The sequence below is a fragment of the Sesamum indicum genome, linkage group LG2, assembly GCF_000512975.1.
Source record: "Sesamum indicum cultivar Zhongzhi No. 13 linkage group LG2, S_indicum_v1.0, whole genome shotgun sequence".
NCBI lineage: Eukaryota > Viridiplantae > Streptophyta > Magnoliopsida > Lamiales > Pedaliaceae > Sesamum > Sesamum indicum.
Window position 1 is genome coordinate 6329213 of NC_026146.1, and position 21831 is coordinate 6351043.

A 21831-nucleotide genomic window follows, 5' to 3' on the forward strand; every position below is an offset into this window, starting at 1 on the left:
TTGTCATTAAGTGCGCTTTCTGGAGGGAAACGAAGCATGTGTGTCTCATAGAAAAATCCCCTTTTCGGTCTCATAACTTAGTCCTTGTTTACTTTTGGTCCCAATGATTATTGGCTTATCACTTTAAAAACAATAACTTAAGATTTTTCTCACTTTTCGTCCTGCTGTTAGTGCTGACACCATCTGGGTTCTTCCAAACTCACGAAAATTGAGTTTCTCACACTAAAAATATGGCACCAACAAGTAATTCAACTATTTTCAAATCAAGCATCATGTGTTATTACGGTAGAAAGCGTGTTTGAGAAAAATGAGAACTCTTGCAAACGAGATTCTCAGTTTAAAGACTACAAATGGCATGGAGGGAGATCTTGTTATTAAAATCAGAGTGGAGAATGATTACAAGAGTCTCATTTTTTGTACCCACGTGGCCACTAAATAATTAATGAAAATAGCGACATAACACTCATGTGGCTGTTAAGTGGGCGTTTTGGAGGGAAATTATGGTCTTCCTCATATAGACAACTCTTCTTCCATTCTGTCCAACTTGCCTAGGAGCCTAGGATGTCACTTTCTTCGCCCTTGGGCAAATTGGTAGGTCTTTCCACTTGCAATAGTGTCATGGCATAAAACCTTCTTCTCAAACTCGAGCTCTCCACGAGATTCTGATACATGCTTTTTTACCATAATAACATACGATACTTGATTTTTTGTAGTAGTTGAATCACTTATTGAACTCGTATTTTTAGCCTGAGAAGCTTAATTCTCACGAGTTTGGAAGGACCCAAATAGTGTCAGACTTAATTTTGTTATTTTCCTCTTTTACCAATAGTTGCAATTATAATCCCCTAGAAAATGAAACATGTGCTTTCTCACATGCCATCATTCCCTCCAACATGCCCCTCACATAGCCGTTTCCATCAAATATCTAATGGCAGGATGAAAAGTGAGAAAAATCTTAAGTTATTATTCTTAAAGATAATCCAATAATCATTGGGACCAAAAGCGAACTAGGATAAGATATGGGATCAAAAATAAAATTTTCCTACTAGAGGCACATTTCTCTTTTCCCTTCAAAACGCACACTTAACGGGCCATGTGAATCTCATGTAGCCATTTCCATCAATTATTTAATGGCAGGACTAAAAATGAGACAAAATGGAAGATATGGTCCTTAAAACGAGACTCTCATAATCATTTGGACCAAAAGTGGCAGTGCCTAAGTTATGGAATAAAAATAATGATATTTACTTTGCTAAGTCAAGGCTAGAGTTTCACTATTTATCTTTAAGGCAATATCGACACGCACTAATACTAACATTGACAATAATTTGTCTCCCAAGATACAACGATTTTAACAATCTCAAAGTAACTGAACTACAAATTTTGAGAAGTAACTAACCAAAAAATATCCTAGAACTCACTTAATAAAAGTCAAAATGTTGATTTTGTAAAGTACTTTGAAATGTTCTAAATTGCTTCAAATTGAGGGAATGAAATGAAATGGAAGTGGCCAATTTATAGATTTGAAAATGTGTCATTGAATAGACATGTTCAGTGAAAATACGCTTGTAAAAGATTGTGACTTTTTATTTGAAGAGACACATCATTTCACTCAAAAAACATAACATATCATCAAGATTGACACATCATTTCAATAGTAGGACACACCACTTCAGTGCCTCACACCTATTCAATCACATTGCAGAGTTGGATGAGGATTGTGCGCCATCAATCATTATCTACGTATTACGAACTTATAATGTGTCACACGTCACAACCAAACACTTGCCACGATTTAATATAATTAAAATCAATTTATTAATTAAATTTATTTTATAATTTTCCACTCACTATTTTCCAACATTGTGTACCTAATAACAATACGAACATACATACATTATTATAATAATTCTTGAAACGTGAAGACAATTGTATTATATTGTACTATTCTTATTTTGACGAATTTGCTCTTTTGGCCACACCATATCGTGGGGAAGGTGTTATTCAGGTAATGATTCATAGGTATTTAATTTTGCCGATTCTCCAATTAATATCTTTATTAATTTGTCCTCTCATAATTATTGCTCTAATTTTCTTTGACTGTTATGTCCTTGAGACCAAACTTATGTCCCATCTTACACATCTAAAGTACAAGAAAGTGGGACAATAATATATGATGTATGGGTGTAGTTGTGCCAGGTTGTAGTTTTTGATTCATAGGTAACAATTTTGTTTGGAATACAAAGAAAGTGATGTTTGTGTAGAGGTGGACCATTTCACAATTGTTGCAACATTGGTAAAAGCTACATTTTAGAAATAGATGATTTTACAAACTCTTATTTTCTTTTTAAGTGGTAATTTTATAATTACATCACGTTTTAATAAATTAATTATTGGGCAATATATTGATTCAATCAATACATGAATATAATAAAAAATTATGAAACAAATTGCAATAAACTCACATAAAGTAACAAAACTATCCACACATTGGGCAGAACTCTAACTCGTAGTTGTCATTTATCCTTATGTGCCTTCTCTAGAATGTCGATTACTCGACTTGGATAATTTGAATTTAATGTATTTGAATTCTTTTGCGTATCGTTGAAATAGTATAAGAGTATTGGAACTTAAGTTATTTAGGGTCAGAAGCAAAAGCGGATGGATTGCAAATATAAGAGCAAGAATGTATGGGGTTGCAGGAGCGTGCGCTTGAGGGTAGGAACAATAAACATATATTTAAAAATAAATAAACATAAAAAAATATTATAATATATTTACAAAAATAATTCTCGAAATCGGTTCAGTTACTAGTAATAAATTCGTCTATTACATACTATTTGTCATTACTTATATAGGCTTCATTATTTTGAAGCATGGTTTAAGTTGTGCATGCGCTAGCTTATTTTAAACATTTATTAACATTTTACTAAAAAATAAATCAAAAAAGTTGTTTTTCTTTATCGTTTATATTTTTGAATTGCTTAAATTAAGTTGATTTAAACTTAAAGCGTAAGCATTTTCCTACAAAAATTTTTGCAACTTATTATTAAAATTGTAAATACTAAGTTATTGTCTCAAACACTCCAACTTCAACATGTTCCACTTTCCACTTTTTCTTTCTCAAAAACTTTCAACATTTATTGTAATTAAAATTACAATGTTTTTCACAACTTTCCACCATAAAAGTAAAATTACTGCAAACACCTCAGAGTAATTGTCAGTGCAAGATTTGAAATTTTTAAGAAAGTACAATAAATGAAAGTTGGTAGTTTTAAATTACAAAAGCGAGCTTAAGATTCAAGAATGCTATGTAGTATAGGTCCGACCTCCCAATCAATTTGTCAAACAAAACGGCTTCATAACTATTTATTAGCCTATTGCAGCCTTGCATGCTTCTGCCCTTAGCAGGCTGTGTTTATGTTTATGTGGTTGAGAGTTGAGAGCTTCACTTGCAAGATGCTCTCAGGGCTAGAGTGGGAGGCTCCAAGAATCTTTAATTGCAATCTAGGATTTTATTTCCTACTACATGAAGAATAGTTTTGAAATAATGTGCCCTTTTAACTTGCAATACAATTTAAAATTTAGGTAAATTATATTTTGTTATTCGAATTATACTCAAATTTATATTTTGCCATTGAAATCTTTTTTTTATCAACTTACCATTTCAACTCTGCGAAATTCACATTTTACCATATATGACCTTTTTTTTGTTAATTTTTCTATTGAAAAAACATCACATTCTATGCGTATCTGAATAATATTATATTACATAACTCTTAAATATCACATATGCACTACATGTAATGTATTTTCGATAAAAAACTTGGTTGAAAACTATTATAAAAGGCAAAGTGCAAAATTTAATAAAATTGACTATAAGTTGACAAAAAAAAAAAAAGCAATTAAATGCCAAAGTGAAAAATTTTGGATGGCAAAATTAATCAACCCTTAAAATTTTAAACTACATCATTACTATCAGCTGCAGATTTTGATAGAGTGTTATCAAGCAACAAGTAGACATGAATCATGGAATTACTTTTGTATCATGTTTGAATTTCATTACAAGAAAGCAAAAGGTAAGAGTACAAGTTTTAGGTGGCCATAAATGATGTCATTCTTAAATGGGCATTTATAACTTGCCTGAATCAACAGTGCTTTGTAGCTACCTCTAAACTCCAAGTTCACACATCACAGCAAAGGGAACTTTTGGTGATTTCTCCCTTTTTTGAGCATTATGAGCAAGCGCGAGAGAGCTGCTACAAGACCAAATCAATAGCTTAAAATAATTCTCTTGCCTGTCATAGACTCACAGCTCCTGATTGAGCAAGTAATAGTATCCACATGAAAGTGCAATGGCATCAGTCAAGATAACGTGGATCGGGTCGGATGGAATTTTTTTGTTTTCAATAGCACAAATCAACATGTTTTGTAAGAGCTACAAGTTGACAAAATTCAGCTCCAATTTAACAAAACATTTATTTGGTACTCATAATATTGAGTTTTGACATGTTCGCACTAAATTTGCATGCGGAACCAAAATTTAAAAAAAAAAAAAAAAACAAGGAGAAGAAAGAAAGAAAGAAACAGTGAAAACGAACTTAATTGCAGTCCCTATATTGTCTTCAAGAAGATGCAAACAACCCCAGCCTTAGCTCTCTCTTCATAATGTAATTCAGCATTTGAAAACTGAATTCTAGCAAACAGAGTTGCAGGTGTTTCTTGCCATAAAAAGTACATTCAGACTATTGTTCTGACTATGACTTTGTCAAGATAAACTACCAAAACTCAGTTTGGGAATCGGCATTGAGAAACTGAATCAGCGATTGATTGGAGTATGCATTCTTTCAACTATTCTATTCACAGCATCACGTGACATTACTAGCGTATCATGCAGCAGGATGCTGTAAACATTTAAACCCTGCAAGCATTAAAATAGTAGAAAATATTATCAATTGTTACAAACCTGAAACTGAAAAGATCCAAACCATCCAAAAACTGAGATGGAGAAAGGCATTAAAAAAATGCTATAGAACATCAACCACACATGTGTCCCTTATATTACACCCCTTAGTTTGAAAGAAAGCAATACATGAACTATAAACAGAAAGCAGTAATTCACTTGTGTCAAAAGGCTCAAGTAACATAACGTGGGCAATGAACTTAATAGCAATTCTCTTATTAACTGATAAATATAAAACCAATCTGTTTCAGTTCAACCAAACAAAGCCCTGTGTCATAATCTTCTCAGGCTGACAAGTAAAAATATTTAAGGAATAAAATGATGTTCTCACAAAATTCTAGTATAGCACAGTGCAGACAAACTAAAAGCATATTTGCACCCAAACTAGTTAAAACTTAAAACTGCACCGTAGTTAGATAACATTTCAATGTTAGTTAAGGACAGGCAATTATTAGCCGTGATAATAACCTAAGATAATGCCCAAATCCAGGACCTTCATGTACCAAGGACATGAAGCCCAAAAACAAAAAGGGATAGGAAGCACACAACCAAGACAAATAAGGAGTCATAGCTGCAGACAAAGAGCTTTTGTGTTCTCAGCCTTTACGGGACCAAAGATTACTGAGAAGAAAGGGTTACTGCATTCTCATTGCTTTTGGACCACACAATGCTTTTCATGGTTCTTTTACATCTTCTATTCATCTGCTGTGTAGGTGCTGAACCCATTGGTACCAGAAACTGGAATACTTACCTTGTCCAAAAGGGAAAAAGGAACACAGAAAAACCCATGCAGGTGGTTTTGAATTAAAGCACCAAAAACTCGTCCTGCGCATATGCACCTGCATGCAGAAACTTAAAACAAAGAAAAGTTTGAGACTTACAATTGAAGGGAGTACATTTACATAGTGCAGATTCTGAGTAGCCAACTTCAGCTTTTCATTAATTGGACCACCATCAACCAGCAGAAGTTTCTTAGTATTCTCCATTTGATGGACATAGTTCACAATGTTCTTCGTCTTGTGTGAAGGAACTTCTAAATCCTCAAAAACTGTGAGCTGTATATTCAGCATAATATTTTAATTAGACTGACAGCATGATGCACATGCAAGCATGGTAAAGGATAAAATCATTATACAAAATAGAGAACAAGAAACTTTATGAGAAACTGTGACAATGACAAGATTGGACTAAGAAAAGAAGACATCATATTTGGTTAAACAGTAGCGCAAGCAGTTAAAATAGAGGGAAAGAACCCTAGACACCACCACATTGGTAAGTATGAGCAGTAACATAAAAAACTCGAGATCATGGTGCTTGGAGTTTGAGAGTATGAAACACCAACAGAGCTCTTGATAATGGAGGACGTATATAGTGTACAAGTTAACCAACTGATCCCCATAGCAAATCTAGACAGCAAACTTGAAAAAAGGACTTTCAACCCACTTCCTGTGACATCTCCCATTGCCAGCAGCGACCTGGAATGATTCTGCTTTCCACAGAGGAAGATTTTGCTAACCATCCGTGGTTGGGATGATTTTGCTTTACACAGAGACGTACATTACTATTTGGTTGAAAGTTTTCATTCTGATAAAGTCAATGACGCTTTCTTATGGAGGATATACTGCAGAATTAGCTGAAGGAGATGATTGGTGCTACTTGAATGATGGTGGTGTCTATTGTATTTTCCAGGCTTTTCAAAGTATAAAAAAATTATGAAGGCAAATGTACAAAGTCTAGGAGTGTGGATGTAAAGCAATGGACAGAGAAGGATGGACAGTTGTCTCCAAATATAGTAGTTTCAACTCTGATAAGGTTGTCGAACCTTCTAATGTACAAACTGGACTGTTTGCCCAGCGAGAGTTCCAACTACTCCATAATTTCCAAATGTGGCAAGTGTGAGGCCACTAGTCAGGAGTGCAAATAATGGCTCCAAAGTCTTTAATGTTCAGCTTTGTAGATATACATACGCAATGTAAGCTTGATAAGCTTGCACTAGTATTACTGCTTTCTAGATTCAGCAGAACTGTTGAACATAAACCTAGATTCTAAAGCACCCACTCGTAACTTCGTATTACTCATTCCAAAAGGACTGTACTTGCCTTTCCTTCTGCTGCCCGGGCTGAAAGTGCAATCTTCAACCCTAGCCGGCGGACCTTTTTGTTTAGCTTGATAGCATGACTTCGTGGCTTTGGACCATGCATGGTAGCACCGCCCCTAAACTGTTGACCATGAAAGACATCTGTTATGCTCTTTCAAAAGCCTCTCAATCAAGAACAAACCATCAAAATCCGACAAGCAAAATGAACTCACCTGTGGACCACGCAATGTTCCATGCCTTGCTCGACCAGTACCCTTCTGCCGCCAAGGTTTTCTACCAGTCCCACTAACCTCACTAATAGTTTTGGTTGAATGAGTCCCCTGAAAGATAGCACAAATGTAAGAAGTAATACCAGTATGGCCACCCAAAATAGTACAATAATGGAAAAGAGAATTGTGGAGAGAAGTAAAAGGCTCTTTATGGCCTCCTACAGGCGACATGGACCAACAAGAAAGACATACTGGTTTCCACCCCAATCCACATGCCCAAAACAAAAAGAAAACTGTTGCATCATTTTTGTAAATGCCCATTGACCAACAAGATAGAAAATCTCACACCTGTTGCCGTTTAGCGAGCTGCCATCTTACGACACGATGAATAATATCCTTCCTAATTGGTACATCAAAAACATCACCAGCCAATACCATAAAACCCTTATCTTCATTGTGAAAATTTGTAACAGGAATCACCAGGTCCTGATAGAGACCTACAACATCAATACAAAAATGAACCAGACAGTTCCAGAGTGCATTACAGCTAAACATGAAAAAGCCAAATAGTGTCCTAAGAAGAATGCTATTAATTTTATATTATTTTCTTAAAGCTTTTCTCTCTTTTGTAACAGGGAGTTACTAGTTTGAAGAAACTAAGACAGGAGATAAAGTAAAGTAGTAAACCATCTTAAGAAAAGAGAGAGAGAGAGAGAGAATCCACTAAACAATACAATCTGTCAATCTAAAGATATCAACTAAAAAGTAGCAGGGGTCACATTCATCCAGTGGATTTCACTTCTGCACTTGTTCGCCAAGAAAATTCAAACTCTGAAAGCATTCATTTGCAGAAATAGTATGAATATGGATAAGGTACTTCATTAGCCAACCTCATTAGGCACGCAAGCCTTCTGAGATATCAATATCTTGTTTATAACTGAGTCATTGTTCTCCTGGCTCCCTAGGATTATGATGCAAATAGCTTTCTATATTGATCCAATCAAGAAATGCATATCACTGAAAATTGAAGTCTCCCATTAATCTACTTTGACTTGAATCACCGGTCACTTAGTCACAAGTGAAGGGACATTCTTAGAAATTAAAGAAACCACTTGAATCTGCTAACATGTTGCCAAATAGCACCAGAATAAATAAAGACACATACAAAAAGGATAAACTCCAACCATAATCGTGTTCCAACATTAGAATAAGGATATCTACAAGGAGCTAAATCTTAAGACATTGTACCTATTTCCCGGTCAGGAGTCAGCACACGTTTAGAGGATAACAAATGTGAGGGAAATGAGCCTTCACTGGAATCAGGGGTCAAAATGGTAGTAGAAAACCTTCGGTAAGCATCAAAGGGCGCCTGATACAGAAACACTTCATGTAGGATTCAATTGACTGAACGTAACAAGGCAACACAAAATTTTATTGTTGTAACATAAATTCATGCAATTCCAAAGAACAAACAGGTGTCTGTTGTACACTAAAAATCTACCTTTCTAAGTACAGAAGATTGCTTTGAAGATGAGCTATCCGTAAAACCATGACCATGGAGTGCTGCTCAAAATTTCATTGCAAACAAATGGAAGAAAAAGGAAAACATCAGAAAAACACAGAAACAAAATTAAGGTCGCCCAGCAGTACAAACTGACTATTAATCATCAAGTAAAAAGAAAAACTGAATGGATTCAACAAGAAAAGGAAAACATAACCGAAAAAGATGTGCATTATCCCAAGGTTCTTTTTCTCAAGAAACCTCAGGAGAAAGATAACACAACAATAAAAGCTGACCTTAAATTAGGAAGCAATAACTAATAACCACTGACGAAACAAACAAGCTCAGAAAAATTTTAAAATAAAATAAAATAAGAACACAAAGACACACGTAAAATAAAGTCAATTTTTCCCCAAGCAAAAGGGCACTTGCGAAAATGGCCTACCGTTGGACAGAGAAAATGGTAGCGATGAAAAATCAGAGGAGCCTAAGGCACGCAATACTCTCCTTGAAATCGACAATGCCATCGCCAATGCAGCAGGCAAGAACAGGTATCTAAAATCCGGGAACAATATTCCAGCTACAATCAATTAAAAGTCACATACTTCATTTTCTCATACTCATTCAGCTTCAGGAAAAGAAAAAATGAGAAACAAAGTGAGACAAGTAATGGTTAACCAAAAGTGAGCGCCCTAGACACTCAATTGATCCATAATGATACCTGCAATAGACAGATCGAGTACGGAGTAGAAATGGAGAGTGCAGGGGGGAAATATTTGCTGCAAATCCCAAAACGAAACCCTTGCATAAACCCTTTTGCGGTTTTGACGGGTGCGGGTCGGGTTGGAATGTGAAATTTTAAGTCACAATTGCTCGCCCTCCCTTTAGGTTTCATCTATCTACACTTAAACCCCCTCGAGTTTAAAAAATGATATCCATCTTTCCTTATACTAACGGATGTTGACATAGTGTCTGGTTTCAATTTTACTTTATTTTTGAGATGGGCTAAAACATGGATAATGTTTGACTTGATTTGTTTTGAAAGTTTTGGTGGTGTTTTGAGATGTTTTGCAACAGTGTTTCATTTGTTTTTTATCAAAATAAGTTTACACTAATTATAGGCCCTTCAACTAAAAAAATTATATATATACACATACATATATATAAATATATATAAAAGAGACATGATTTGACAATGAACAGTAGTTTTTGTCTCCTACTAAACAACATCAAACATACCATACTTATTTTATATTATCTCCAAAAATAAATCCAAACATACACACTATCTCTAACACATATTTATTTATCTTTGTTTTTCTTTCTCTATCTCCACAAAACATATCAAAACAAGTTAAAAATGAAACCAAACATAGTGATATGTTTGCGATAAAATCACTCATTTATCTTTCATTATAAGTTACGTCAACCTCTCTTAAGATACATATATATATATATATATATTATATACATATAATTAAATTATAGACACATTTTCTAAGATAGTCATTTTATAATTCTCTCTTCAAATTTTTTTATTTTATAACCAGATCCCTATAATTTAATATTTATTAAAATAAAATACTAAAAAAATATTACATATTGGAAAGGATTTTTTACCACAGACATGATTAAATATTTTGGATTCAATTTAAGTTTATAATATTATACTTAGAATATGGCATATTTGGTTTCATAGGATAAAAAATTATAGCATTTTTTGCACCAAATGCTATAATTGTTTAGCCTATGGGATCAATGCACTAAATTCGTAAATTATTGGACTAAAAATGCAACACTCTCTATTATATGGGACCAAAAATATAATTTTTTTAATAAAATTCAAATTAATTTTGATTTAAATATTTAAAATATACTTATTAATTTTATGATATATGAGCTTAAAATTTTTATAAGCTATATATACTTCTCACGTTTTTTTATCACGGTTTTTAAGATAAATATAAATCAGATAAATTTTAAATGAGTTTGTATAAATATTTATAAATTTAGACTAATAATTAATTTAAAATTTATGAATATACTAAAATAATGATGTGGATAGGATAAAAGGTTAAAATTACTTGTCGGATGATAATAAATATTAGTGAAGGTATATATAATTTTAAAATTTTTAGAATATGTGTGTATGCATTTAGTTCAAACATTTGGGGAGGTTTATATAATTATCAACATTTAAATTAATCTAACTCAAGAGTAAAATTAAATTTTTATTTAATTTTAATACTGACATTGGAAAAGTATGTTAATATAATTAACAGTTGAGTTTGCTTAAGGGTACTAGGCTAATTAACGTTGGTGAAAAATTGTGATTTTAGTCCTGTATTTTAGAAGGGGTAGCATTTTTTGTACTATAGGAATTGATCTTTGCTATTTAATCCTATAATTTTATAATTTTGGCAATTTTAGTCATTTTTCGACTAATTTGATCAAAAAATTACATGTGACATGCACATAATTAAATTAAATTGCAATTCTGATCCAGCAAATCAATTTGTATAGAATAAAAAATGTCAACTCTATTAAGTTACAAAACTAAAAATGTCAATGCTCCCTAAGTTATAGGACTAAAATTATAATTTAAATAAATTATGTGCAAGTCATATGTAAATTTTCGACTAATTTAATGGAAAAAGAATAAAATTGTCAAAATTTTAAATTTATGGAACTAAATTTCAAAACTAATTTAATTTTTTTATTATTTTAAATATAAATGATCATTTTTAATTATCCCACTCATCATGATTTTTTGTAACTACCTTTTAATATTTTTTTTCTCATTCATTTTTATCTTATATATATGTTAAGTAATTTATAAGTTTATAAAAATTATATAATTTGATTAAAAAAATATTTTATAAATATTTTATGAAAATTATGCACATATATAGAATCTTCTACACCAACCATTTTCTTAATTGAAATGCAGGCAAGTAATTAGTTTCTAGCAACTATTAGAGTTCAACCACTCTAATAAATTCTTAAAAGATTATAGGGTAAATACACTTTACCCCTAAACCATTCTTGATATAATATTTACTCGTTTAAACTAATAGATGTAGAAAATATTCCCTAAAATTAAATTTTTAGACAATATGACCTATATATATATTCAGTTCAAAGAACCATCTACTGCGATAGTATGGTTGGAGAAAATCTATAAAATCGAGGACTCGGAATACCTGAAAACAAGACGGTCAAAGAAATGTATGAATTTATGAAGGCTTAAGTTTATTTCTGAAAGCATGTTTGGCCTCATCAAGAGCATAGGGAAAAGATAATTGGAATATATATTTTCTTTAAAAGGACAAAATGGTCATTAAGTAGACATAAGGATCGAAACTATTAATATTTTAAAAGTTGAAGGACTAAAATAGAAGTTCAATATGTTTAGGGACTGAAAATAAATTAATAGCAACATGTGAGGACTAAAACTATAATTATCCCTCTGATACATCAATATGACTAAAAACAATAATAAATTACATCGATTCAATCAATATATCAATATAACTAATATATAATAGCAATAAAATATAAAGTGAAACATATATCCACACACGTTCGATAAAACACGAACCCGTAACCTCGAATTTGTTGGTTGAATCCCAGCCTTAACTTTAAGAATAAAGCTAACACATCATGTATGAGTTTTTAGCTTCTTTTGATGTACGTTTTTGTATTCATCCAATAAAATCTGAATAGACCATGTGATGTTGAGCGATGTGAAACGATATTATTGCCGATAGCTCCTTCCCCGCCGTCATCTAATTAAAGAGCCCTCTTCCCTCTTGATCCTTCTCTTTCTCTTCTCTTCCTCCTTGTCCATTTCTTCTTCTTTTGTTGCTGCTGCTATATGAACCTTTGACCACCATTTGCTGACCGCTTTTCAATACTTCAAAGTACAACGTGAGTGTTAATTTTATTGTTTCTGAAAATTAAAAGACAAATAAAACATATATATTTGAGGGTATATGTGGGTATTATTACTGTTTAATTCTCCGATTCTTTTCTTCAAGAATTTAGTTGATAAATTCAAAGATAAAATCTTTTTGTAGATTACCCTTTTAACTTGGTTAGAATTTGTATAACGTTAATTCGAGGGCTTACGCCAGTAATCGCGAATTAAACGCTATAGTCTTAACTTTGAATTTGAGGATCTGGAAGTGGATTTGCCACTTGGATCTTCTTGAAAATATATTTGGATATTTATACGTAAATTCGAGGGTTTAGCACCTGTAATTGCGAATTGAATATTACAACTTGTGACGCACCTTCGACGAAAGAATCAATCTCGAACACCTTTGAATATCTTGAACTCAACTTTATATAAGTGTTAAAGATATAGAGTTATGATGCACGTGAACACCTTGTGTATTATCTCTTTATAAATTAATTTAAAGAGATAAAAACATCAAATATTTGGCAAGACATAATTGGTTATTTTAACATTATCTCTGTAATATTTGTATCTTTTTAAAGGGGTAAATATCAAATTATTTGTCTTGATTTGATTGGAGTGTACATGCAGTTGATCCGAGTCTGATTGGCTAGAATCTTTGGCTGCAAAGCATTATTTTATAAGTCGAAGTACTTCAATTTGACATATGTTGGCCGTTGATTTGATGACGAAATATATATTAAAATATCAATTAAATTAATTTAAAAAGTTCCAAAATATAAATAAAAAAAATATAATTGATAGTTAATATATCATTTTACGTACACTTGTTATCGTTGGCATGAAATTTTACTTTTCTACATATATATATATATATATATATATATATCTCATGGAAGTCTTGAGAGAAGTTCTACAATCAAACAACGTTGACAGAAAACCCTGGTCTGTGTTTTGACATTTGAATTTGTAGAGTGAAGGGGGAGAAATAAATCCATGTATTCTGCAGCAGTTGTCTCAGTTCTATGTTTTGTCATCTTGACATGGTTTCACATCCTAAAAAGTTTAAATTCCAGGCGGACAGGATCAGCATCGGGCAAGCTGCCTCCGGGGCCTCGCCCGTTTCCGATTATCGGAAACTTTCTCCATCTCGGCCAGAAACCGCACGAGTCTCTTGCCAAGCTCTCCAAGACTTATGGCCCTTTGATGCATCTCAAGCTCGGAACCATAGACACAATTGTTGTGTCCTCACCCGAAATGGCGAAGGAAATACTGCACAAGCATGATAAAGCCTGTTCGGGCCGTGCCGTCCCTGTTTCCGCACAAACGCTCGACCACCACAAGATGTCGATAGCCTGGTTACCAGCCGGGAAGAAATGGAGGGTGCTGAGGAAAATAAGCAAAGAGCACATGTTTTCCATAAGCCGGCTTGATTCCAGCCAAGGCCTGCGGCAGGAAAAACTGCGAGAACTGCTTGACTATGTGCATGAATGTTGTCTTAGCCGTCGGGTTATGGATATTGGTGAAGCTGTCTACGTAACCTCCCTTAATCTCATGTCAGCAACGCTGTTTTCAGTTGATTTTACAGGATTTGATTCGGGTTCTGCTCAGGAGTTCAAGGAAACTATTACTGGCGTGGCGAAGAGCGCAGCAGCTCCTAATATTGCAGACTATGTGCCTTGGCTGAAGATGATCGATCCACAGGGTATTAGGCGGCAGTCGAAGTTTTATTTTTCTAAATTGTTTGGTATAATTGAAAGTGTAATCGCTCGAAGACTGCAAGCGAGAGGTACTCACTTTGGGTCTCCAGTGGAAAAAGATTTGCTAGAAGCACTCCTTGATATCAGCCAGGGAAGTGATTATGACTTCAGCAGCAGTGAAATCAAACATTTACTTCTGGTAGGTGAACTTCGAACAGATCAATTTGATTATTTCTTTTCTTTCTGTATGTGATCTGCATTAGCAAGGACGGATTTAGGGGGGCCTCCATTTTTGTAACTTTTTTCAAAATTATGCATAAAATTTAGTTTTTCTTTATATATTGGCACTCTAAAATATTGTACTTTTTTGGATTAATTACACTTAAAAAATGTGAAATGATATTTTTTCCAAAAATTTTAAAATTACGCTTATATCTCCCTGTTTACAATTGACCCAATTTTATTGGGGTTTGCATGAAAAATATTTGATGTGAACAAAAAAATATTACATAAACTTTTAATTTTACGCCTCATTCAATATATTCTTTTAGTAATATATTTGTAAGGGACAAATTTTTAATATATGTAAAGTAAAAGGGTGTAATTATAGTAAAATATTATTTCTAAATTATAGTCATTATTGGATAAAAAGTAGTTGTCTAAAAATGAAAAATTTAGTTTATTTTTTGTAATCTTTTAATTTCTATATATAGGTGAGGGGTACACCATTGTTGAATTTGTTTCTTGTGTACTTGAACAAGGCAACACAAACACATTTTCAAGAAAATAGATGTTCTAGTGATGTCATATCAACCCATATATAGAAAGTAAAAAAAAAAACCACTAAAAATTGATTTTTTTTTTTGGTTCATCAACGACTAATTTTTATTCAATTACTATAATTTAAAAAAAATATTTTGTTGTAATTACACACTTTTGACTTTATAAATATTTATATTTACGCCTTTACAAGTATAAAACAATACTATATGAGTGTTTAATGAAGGGTAAAATTGTAAGTTTATATAAAAAAAATTATTGACGTTAATATTTTTATTATATAAATCCTAACGAAAGGGGGTCAATTATAAATGGATAATTTTCAATGAAATTTAAGTATAATTTGAAACTCTTTTTTAGGGAAAGTGCGATTTCTCATAATCATAGAGGGTCTAATAATCATTCAATTTTTTTATAAAAAATATACATAAATTTTAATTTTTTTTCATATATTATACCCCAATTTTTGTAATTTTGATTAAAAACTTACACAAAATTTTTAATATTTTTATATTGCCCGGCCCCCTAATTATTATTTTAATTATCCCAATAATGTGGCAATGTGAATCCAATTCATAACTATAATTTTTCGGTCCGTGAAACTTTTATTTTAAGATCCGTTCCTGAACATTAGTGTATTAAGTAATAGGATGGTTTCTGGGTGGCTTGATCTTGAATTTTTCTCAGTTCGAGGTGACACAACTTCATGTTTTAGGTGTTAAAAGAAAACAAAAAATTGCAATTTTAATTTTGTAATTTAGGGGTTGGTATTTTTAATCTTGTATAAACTGATTTTCGTAATTTAGTCTCCTAACTTATAATATTGGCAATTTTAGTCATTTTTCGGCCACTTTGACCGAATTGCAACTTTAGTCCTATAAATAAATTCATTAAGGACAAAAAATACCAACTCTTTCAAGTTGTAAGACTAAAAATGCCAACGCTATCTAAGTTACAGGACTAAAAGTACAATTTAATTGAGCCATGTGCAAGTCAAATGCATTTTTCTGGCCATCTGGTCAAATTCTTAAAATTACAAGACTAAATTGCAAAAATAAATTTGTGTAGGATCAAAATTGCCACCCTATAAATTACATGACTAAAATTGCATTTTTTCCTAAAACAGAAAAACTTCCATTGTGTTTGAATTTGTGTTTTAGTTGTTTTATTTTGTGTTTTGGAAATAGAGAGAAAAATAGAGATAAGTGAGTGTATGTTGGAAATAGATGATATGTTTGGATTTGTGTTTTGGAAAAATTTTAAAATATTTTAAAATAAGTGGTGTAGGTTTGATGTTGGGATTTGGGAGACAAAAATTACTGTTCATTGTCAAATCATATATTTTTATATATAAATATGTATAAATATAAATATTTTATGTTTAATGTTGTACTTCTGGGACACAAAAAATACTATTTATTGTCAAATTATGTCTGTTTTATATTATGTATATATATAAATATATATATATTATATATAGAAAGTTGAAAAACAGAAAAACACGCATATAAGGTGTAAAAATACAAAACCAAACATTGAGTGGGTTTTATCATGCTTTAATTTTCAAGTACTTCATCTCCTTTTCATGGCCAAAATTCGAGTGGAAAAAATAGATGCAATGCAAGAGCTGCTAACCGTATCCAATGTCAGGACTTCTTTGCTGCGGGAGTGGAAACGACAACGGTCACGGTGGAATGGGCGATGACAGAATTACTACGCAATCCGCGTGTATTGTCAAAGGCTAAAAACGAGCTGAGGAACGTCGTTGGTGAAAATAAGCAGGTCAAAGAATCAGACATATCAAGCCTCTCCTACTTGCAGGCAGTGATCAAAGAAACCTTAAGATGTCATCCTTCTGCTCGGTTTCTAGTCCCACACAAGGCAGAAACTGATGTAGAAATCAACGGCTACATGATCCCGAAAGACGCACAGATACTTGTCAATGTGTGGGCTATTTGTAAAGATCCTAATGTATGGTCGAGGCCAGATTCGTTCGAGCCTGAAAGATTTCTTGACCATCAGAAAGACTACAAGGGCCGAGATTTTGAGCTTATTCCCTTTGGTTCAGGACGGAGAATGTGCCCTGGAATGCCGTTGGCTCACCGGATCGTGCATCTCATGGTTGCTTCGTTGATTCATATCTACGATTGGAAATTCGAAGGAGGAATGAAAGTAGAAGAAGTGGACATAAGTGACAAGTTTGAGCTCTCTTTACGGAAGGCAGTGCCCCTAAAGGCCATCCCAACAAGAAATGAAGCCTGAATTTGAGTTTTGTTCATGCTGAGATCATGTTACCCATAAATCAACATATAGCAATTCAAAGCACAGTGAACATATATATAGTGCGCATCATAGAGTGAATAGCAATTTACCTCCTATGCTATTGAAAATGAACACATTACCCTCTATGAAAAAAATATAGCAATTTATACCCATTTAAAGCTCTGATACCACTGTAGGGAATAACCCTCCAGTGGTACTCTTCATTTCACAGAGAAACCCTAACAACTATTACATCAAATGTGGAGTATAAACTCCTTAAAATTACAACCCGTATAAAACTTGCAGAAATGTAAAGGATACAATGGAAAGAAAGATAAAAGCAACTGTTTGAAAGTGGCTCAGGTTTTAAGCCAGATCCAAATGAAAAAGGGACGCGGTCACCACAAAGTACCGTTCCCAAAAAACAACCCTCACAAACCCACGGTTGCACCTCCCGAACTACCCAAGAACTCGAGTCACACAGACCCGATATAAACACCCGAAAAACACACAGTGGAAATCACAGAGATTTATCGGAGGAGAGTATCAGAAAACAGATTTCAGTTCGCGCGCGGAGCAGGGAAAGAAAGCCCCCTTTTATAAAGTCTCAAGTAACTGCCGAAGGAACACAACCGTTTGGGGGTTTTCTTGAAGCCATTAGATTGGCTTCAGAAAACCGCCGGACGGTGGCGATTCTAACTACCATACGGTAGTCGGCGAGTGAGAGAGAGAGAAGGTGAGTCGGCGGGTGAAGAGAGGAGTGAGGGGAGAGAGACGGATATCTGATTAGGGTTTAGAAAGAGGGGAGTATTTAAGTAGGTCTAACCGGGTCGGGTAGTCGGGTTGGATCGGGTAGTCGGGTGGGCCTCCAGGTGGGTTGTGGGCTTGTAAGTTTGGGCTCCGGGTTTTGGGCCATACATATAACATACCCCACCGTGGACCAAATATCCGATGGGTAGGTCAGGGGTGTTGGATCTGGTCTTTTTCATCATTGCCAAAAACAAATACTCCATGGGTGTACCTGCAGCACAAAACTATAGGCAACAGAATTTAGTCAGGATTTACATGTAGTAATTTTAAACACTTACAGAATTTCTCCGAAGGCAAGCATTTGGTGCCCATATCGGCAGGATTTTCTTCAGAGCTGATTTTTTCAAGTTTGATTACATCTCTCCCTACTATATCTCTAATGAAATGAAACCTTACATCTATATGTTTAGTCCTATCATGAAAAACGGGATTTTTGCACAGTTGAATGGAGGATTGACTATCAGAGAAGATAACAAGTTTTTCTTTTGAGAAACCAATTTCTTTTATGAGTCCATCAAGCCATAAGGCCTCTTTGAAGGCTTCAGTAGTAGCAATATATTCAGCTTCAGTAGTTGATAATGCAACAATGTGTTGTAGTTGGGATTTTCAACTAATGCATGAATCACAAAAAGTGAAAACATAAGATGATGTGGATTTACGACTATCTCTATCGTTTGCATAATTCAAATCTACATAACCAACAAGACGAGTATCATTTGAATATTTAGAGAAATTGATTCCAATATTATCAGACCCACGTAAGTATCTAAGTAACCATTTCAAAGCTTCCCAATGTGGGGGGCCGGGGTTGGACATAAAACGACTAAGACAGCTAATAGAGTAGGCTAATTCAGGTCTAGTACACACCATTAGGAACATAATGGAACCAATCAGATTCGAATAAGGAACATTGTCCATTTTTCGTATTTCAGAAACAGTTTTGGGGCATTGCTCTTTACTTAATTGAAAATGAGCTGCCAAAGGCACAGAGGTGGGTTTTGCATTTTCCATAGAAAATTTTTTAAGAACATTTAGAAGGTATGATCTTTGATTCAGAGAAATAAGAAACTGTTTTCTATCCCTAGTAATATTCATACCAAGAATCTGTTTAGTATTGCCAAGATCTTTCATCTCAAAAGCTTTACATAAATCCTTTTGTAAGGTAGATATGAAATGTAAACTAGGACTAGCAATTAACATATCATCGACATATAATACCAAAAATATTGGGGAATCATGCACATGCTTGAAATAAAGACAATGATCATATTGACTTCTAGTGAATTTTAGAGATAGCATGAATTCATCAAATTTTTTATTCCATTGACGAGGGGATTGTTTCAGACCATAGAGTGATTTTTTTCAGCAAACACACATAATCAGGTTTAGAGATATCAGTAAAACCAAGTGGTTGATGCATGTAAATGTTTTCATCCAGATCACCATGTAAAAAGGCAGTTTTAACATCCATTTGTTTTAATTCCCACTCATAGTGTGCAGTAAGAGCAAGTATTATGCGGACAGTGGTGTATTTAACAACAGGTGAAAGGATTTCATTATAATCTATACCTTCTTTTTGTGTTAATCCTTTGGCAACTAATCTAGCCTTGTATTTGATAGGGTTTTCCTGTTTTATCTTGAATAACCACTTGCAATCAACAATAGAGGCACTTTTTGGTTTAGGGACAAGAACCCATGTTTTATTGTCTTTTAAGGATTTCATTTCCTCTTTCATAGCACTAAGCCATTTTTCTGATTTTAAGGCTTCTTCGATACTAGAAGGTTCTATAGGCTCGGTATTAAAACTTGTGTGAAAGTCCCTAAGCTTAGTCGGTATTCTTGGTTGTCTTCTATCTCTATCTCTAGTGAGTAGATAGTTGTCTAGGGGGTTCTGGATTTCTGAATATTCTACTTCTTGATTGTTTCCTAGTTGTTCATTTTCTCCTAATTGTTCCTGATTCTGATTAATCCCTAATTCCTCCCCTTCTTGGTTATCCTCTAAATTGACTTTATTAAAGGTTGATTCCTTCTCTATAGGTTGTGTCTTCTCTAGACATGGCATTTCATTCTCATTAAAAGTGACATTCCGGCTAATTAAAACTTTAAACCCTGGTTGACTCCTAACCCAAAGTCTATATCCTTTAATACCCTCAGGATAACCAATAAAAACAAACTTAAGAGATTTAGGATCAAGTTTATCAGAATCTTGAAGAACAAATGCAGCACAACCGAATACACGTAAAGATGATAAATCAGGTATTTTTTCATTCCACATGAAATCAGGAGTTTTTCCAAGTAATGGCACAGAGGGAGACATATTAATAAGGTGTGCAGCAGTTAAAACAGCTTTCCCCAAAAAAATTTTGGTAAACCAGAACTAATCAATAGACATCTAACTTTATCAAGTAGCGTACGATTTATACGTTCAGCAATTCCATTTTGTTGAGGAGTATAAGGATTAGTCTTGTGCCTTTTTATACCAAATTCTTCACACATATCAGAAAAATTTTTGTTGCAAAATTCAAGTCCATTATCAATTCTAAGAGATTTTAACTTTTTTTCCAGTTTGATTCTCAACAAAAATTTTCCATTTCTTGAATTTTTCAAAAACTTCAGATTTATGTTTCATAAGAAAAACAAAACTTTACGAGAGAAATTATCAATAATAGACAGGAAATAACGATTTCCACCATGGGTGGGTACATTACTAGGTCCCCAAACATCAGCATGCACATAGTCTAAAATACATGGAGACATAGACGGGTTTGGGGATGAGGATGTAGGAAAATGTACTCTATGCTGTTTACCCATAACACATTCATCACAAAAGCCCATTTTGTCTACTTTATCATTCAAGACACCATCTCTTTTTAAAAAATCAAGACCTTTTTGGCTAATGTGGCCTAATCTCTTATGCCATAAGGTAGTTAAATCACAATCAGAGACCGATGCAGCAAGATTATCATAGGATGCAGTACATATGTAAAGATTCAGTTTTCGTTCAGCTTTGAAAACAACTAATGAGCCTTTCATAATTTTCATGAGGCCTTTGCCACCTACCTTCTAAACCATTTTCTTCTAATGCAGCACATGATATGAGGTTATGACTCAAGTCAGGAACGTATCTGACATTTTTCAAAAGCATTTTATAACCTTCAAAACATAGTGAAATGTCACCAAGACCCTTGATTTCACATTTTTTTCTCATTTGCCATCGAAACAAAACCAATGTGCTCATATTTCAAGTTTGTGAAAATGTTTTTGAAAGGACTCATATGAAATATGCAACCAGAATCTATAAGCCATTTATGCATGTCAAAAGTACTCACAGAATTTACTTCATAAACAATGAAAACTTCACCATTTGACTCAATAGATAAATTATTCATTTTTTCTTTATCATCATAGTTTCTATCCCTATTCTCACGTCTAGGTTTTCTACAGTCTTTTATATAGTTCCTTTGGTCCACAATTTAACAACGTCTATCTCTGATTTTGTCATCTCTAAGGTTTGTTTCTCGTGGTCTAGACTTACTCCTATTGTTTTTATTTCTACTTCTACTTCTACTATTATACCAAGAATTAA

At 33.5% G+C, this 21831-nt stretch overlaps 2 protein-coding genes across 4 annotated transcripts; one reads left to right on the plus strand and one right to left on the minus strand.

Annotated features, from left to right (window-relative positions):
* LOC105155485 (50S ribosomal protein L4) lies at positions 4584 to 9648 on the minus strand. Of its 3 annotated transcripts, none has more exons than XM_011071365.2 (9): positions 9493 to 9648; positions 9217 to 9351; positions 8772 to 8833; positions 8519 to 8639; positions 7619 to 7767; positions 7274 to 7381; positions 7063 to 7182; positions 5845 to 6018; positions 4584 to 4921 (listed from the first exon to the last, which is right to left on the minus strand). In XM_011071365.2, the coding sequence occupies exons 2-9, from the start codon at positions 9296 to 9298 to the stop codon at positions 4820 to 4822; spliced, it is 918 nt and encodes a 305-aa protein (XP_011069667.1). In that variant the 5' UTR covers positions 9299 to 9351; positions 9493 to 9648; the 3' UTR covers positions 4584 to 4819. The 3 variants fall into 3 exon arrangements, with proteins under 3 accessions (XP_011069667.1, XP_011069669.1, XP_011069668.1); XM_011071367.2 differs by having other exon boundaries at positions 9217 to 9326; positions 9493 to 9627; XM_011071366.2 differs by having other exon boundaries at positions 9217 to 9399; positions 9493 to 9605.
* On the plus strand, positions 13680 to 17505 carry LOC105155497 (ferruginol synthase-like). The gene is made up of 2 exons (XM_011071375.2): positions 13680 to 14592; positions 16824 to 17505. The coding sequence occupies exons 1-2, from the start codon at positions 13690 to 13692 to the stop codon at positions 17433 to 17435; spliced, it is 1515 nt and encodes a 504-aa protein (XP_011069677.1). The 5' UTR covers positions 13680 to 13689; the 3' UTR covers positions 17436 to 17505.

What these genes read in the sequence shown, in the direction of transcription:
- LOC105155485 (XM_011071365.2), bottom strand. Translation starts at nt 9,298, where the DNA reads ATGGCATTGTCGATTTCAAGGAGAGTATTGCGTGCCTTAGGCTCCTCT. An exon ending in ACCATTTTCTCTGTCCAACG is followed by an intron (nt 8,834 to 9,216) that starts GTAGGCCATTTT and finishes AATTTTGAGCAG; the next exon opens with CACTCCATGGTCATGGTTTT. An exon ending in AGCTCGCTAAACGGCAACAG is followed by an intron (nt 7,382 to 7,618) that starts GTGTGAGATTTT and finishes GCTATCTTTCAG; the next exon opens with GGGACTCATTCAACCAAAAC.
- LOC105155497 (XM_011071375.2), top strand. Translation starts at nt 13,690, where the DNA reads ATGTATTCTGCAGCAGTTGTCTCAGTTCTATGTTTTGTCATCTTGACA. An exon ending in AAATCAAACATTTACTTCTG is followed by an intron (nt 14,593 to 16,823) that starts GTAGGTGAACTT and finishes ATCCAATGTCAG; the next exon opens with GACTTCTTTGCTGCGGGAGT.